Genomic DNA, 2,651 nt, shown 5'->3' with positions numbered 1-2,651 from the left:
AACATGTCGTAGTTCGTGTTTACTGCTAGTGTTTTGTAGTTACTGCTAGAAACCCGCCACCTCCAGAAAAGAAAAAATTCTTTTGTAAGATACAACACGCTTTCTTGACGTGGTGCGCGCGATTTTGCACTTTCTTACTCCCCACCGGATTGGTGCCGGATTGGTGTCTGCATACCACTGCTAGATGATTTGGTTCTTTCTTTATCTTACGTTTGGTTGTTTTTTGATCCTAACTCCGAAATCACCGCTGACTTAAACTCTGAGGCCACCGCTGAGTTATTTTGGTTTATGGACTAGACGAGGCTTCTTGTTATTCTCCTCTTGGATGCATTGGGTGGTTACAAAAACGTTGATGTCAGTGCTTATCGTTCTTATGGCAGCTTGTATTGATTTTGTGGAAGACAACGTGTCTGAGGCTAGACCTTCTATCGCTTGACCGTTTGTTGGAAGGTTCTGCGTCTTGGACTCCACCGTTTCCTTGATTTGAGGATCCCATTGACTCCCAGATTGATGTATCAGAACATCATCTTGGAAAGTCTCTCCCTTCAAAGTAATGGGAGTTTTTATCATTTTCGAACGAAAAATATCCCGACCAACTAAGTAGGTCAGATATTGACCCCGAAATCACGGAGACATTGGACAGCTGTGTCTGCTTTGATTGTTTGTGGCTTGGACATTTCGCTGGCCATCTCTAAAGCCATGAAAAGTTTCTTGACGCCGATTTTGGCGGTTCCCACTAAGTCTGCGATTCTGTTGGCTTCAAGCTGGTCTATATCTGCCACCAACTTCCTTCGGTAGTTCAGACACTCTAGAACCGCGGCTTTCTCTCGGATAAGCGGCTGCTTGTATGCTAGTTGAAATGCTGACGCCAACTTTGAGTCCTGAAGGAACTGTGGTTCAGATGTAATTCCAATTATCAACAGCCGTCTTCCACCAGCGGTGATACCCCCTTCACCACTACCGGAGGTGGCTCCACTACCGGAGGTGGTTCCAGCAGTCGTGGCCTGGTATGGAGGAATTTTTTTGACAAGCACTAGCAAGGCCTGTAGTAAGTTATTACTGAATCTAGGACCGATCGGCGTGAAATCTAAAAGTCTCTCAATATCATCGATAATAAGTAGGGACAGGTTAGACTTATATGCGTCATCAAACGCTTTGGCAATTCCCATCAATTTCGATCCTTCATTATAACCAACAAATTGATTTGGCGAAATAATTTTAACAAATGGAAAGTTGCTCTGCTTAGCTATATGTGTAGCAAGACTCGTTTTACCAGAGCCTTGAGTACCCCATAGTAACACAGTAACAAGAGGTGATGAAGGGCTTTTTTTTACCTGCTCAGTTAGGACCATCAAATCTTGTCTCAGTTTTAAGAACTCTGCTGAGTACGGTATAATTCCATTCAATGAATATCGGTCCAGATCTTCAGAAGCACCGAATGCTGGTCTCACCTCCTTCAATGCCATCTCGAAATCTGCCTTGGTGATCAAAACATCAGCTTCACCACCACCAGTCTTACCGCCCCCACCAAGATTGGAAGGGTCCACGTTACGAGCGAAAGCGTAAGACACTGCCGATCGGATAAGACCAGCTAGTTCGGCACCACTAAAATTCCGCGTTCGCTTCGCCAGATCTTTAAGGTCAACATCGTCCGCCATTCTCTTGCTCTTCCTCATATCATTTGTATGGATTTTCAAAATCTGATTTCGACCAAACTCATCTGGCAGACCGATTTCTATTTGTACTTCCAGTCTACCCGGTCTTAATAATGCCTCATCCAACATATCCATACGATTGGTCATTCCAATTAGCAAGATATTATTCAAAGAGTTAACACCATCAATCTTCGAAAGTAATTGATTCACTACAGAATCATTCACACCACTACCACTAGCTCCTGTACTACCACGCTGCTTACATATCGCATCCAATTCATCAAAAATGATGATATGCAAAGGCGAGTTTATACCAAATTTTTTTTCATCAATCTCAGCCTCAGCAAATAAGTTTCGAATGTTCTCTTCAGACTGACCAACAAACTTATTTAACACCTCCGGACCGTTTACAATCTTCGGCTCTTTCGCCTTCAAGGCTTTTCCAATCTGACGAGCAATTAATGTTTTACCTGTACCCGGGGGACCGTATAACAATAATCCGCGCACGTGTGTTATGCCCAGCTCTTGAACCAAAGCCGGACTGTACACTCTACTTGCAAATGCCCGACGGAAAATATCCGCAAATTGTACGTCTAAACCTCCGATACCAAGAGCTTCAAAATTAAACTCCTGTTTAAACAATGATCGATTCATTTCTCTTATAACCACCGAGGGACTTTGGCTCTGGAATTCAAATATCGTTTCTCCGGTAACTATACCCTGACCACTTGTTCCACTACCACTCGTTCCAGTTCCAGACGAGGTCGTAACGGATATAACCTGGCCGACCAACAGAACACCTTGACCCGGGTCCAAAAACACGGATTGACGCGCCGTTAGAACATGAGTATCGAGAATTTTACGCACCCATTCAGTCAACACCGCACCGTCCACAGACATCGTCTGCTGGGTCATCTTGATCGGAGTTACAGCAAAAATCACCGAAACAGCATCCAGACCCCCAGGGGGTGGACTCCACGGCTTCACCCGGACTTC

General features: G+C 44.5%; 2 protein-coding genes across 2 annotated transcripts; both read right to left on the bottom strand.

The window, feature by feature from the left end:
- Window positions 1-276: 276 nt before the first annotated feature.
- Window positions 277-570, bottom strand: GNI_122440 (hypothetical protein; the record flags this gene model as incomplete). The annotated part of the gene is made up of 1 exon (XM_011133579.1): window positions 277-570. The coding sequence occupies one exon, from the start codon at window positions 568-570 to the stop codon at window positions 277-279; it is 294 nt and encodes a 97-aa protein (XP_011131881.1).
- A 35-nt stretch (window positions 571-605) lies between these two features.
- GNI_122430 (putative N-ethylmaleimide sensitive protein) lies at window positions 606-2,570 on the bottom strand (the record flags this gene model as incomplete). The annotated part of the gene is made up of 1 exon (XM_011133578.1): window positions 606-2,570. One exon carries the CDS (start codon window positions 2,568-2,570, stop codon window positions 606-608), a length of 1,965 nt encoding a protein of 654 aa, XP_011131880.1.
- Window positions 2,571-2,651: the final 81 nt, after the last annotated feature.

Source organism: Gregarina niphandrodes (genome assembly GCF_000223845.1).
Source record: "Gregarina niphandrodes unplaced genomic scaffold scaffold00029, whole genome shotgun sequence".
NCBI classification, from domain to species: domain Eukaryota; phylum Apicomplexa; class Conoidasida; order Eugregarinorida; family Gregarinidae; genus Gregarina; species Gregarina niphandrodes.
The sequence above is the reverse complement of the archived record's forward strand: the minus strand, read 5'-3'. Positions and strand labels throughout refer to the sequence as shown.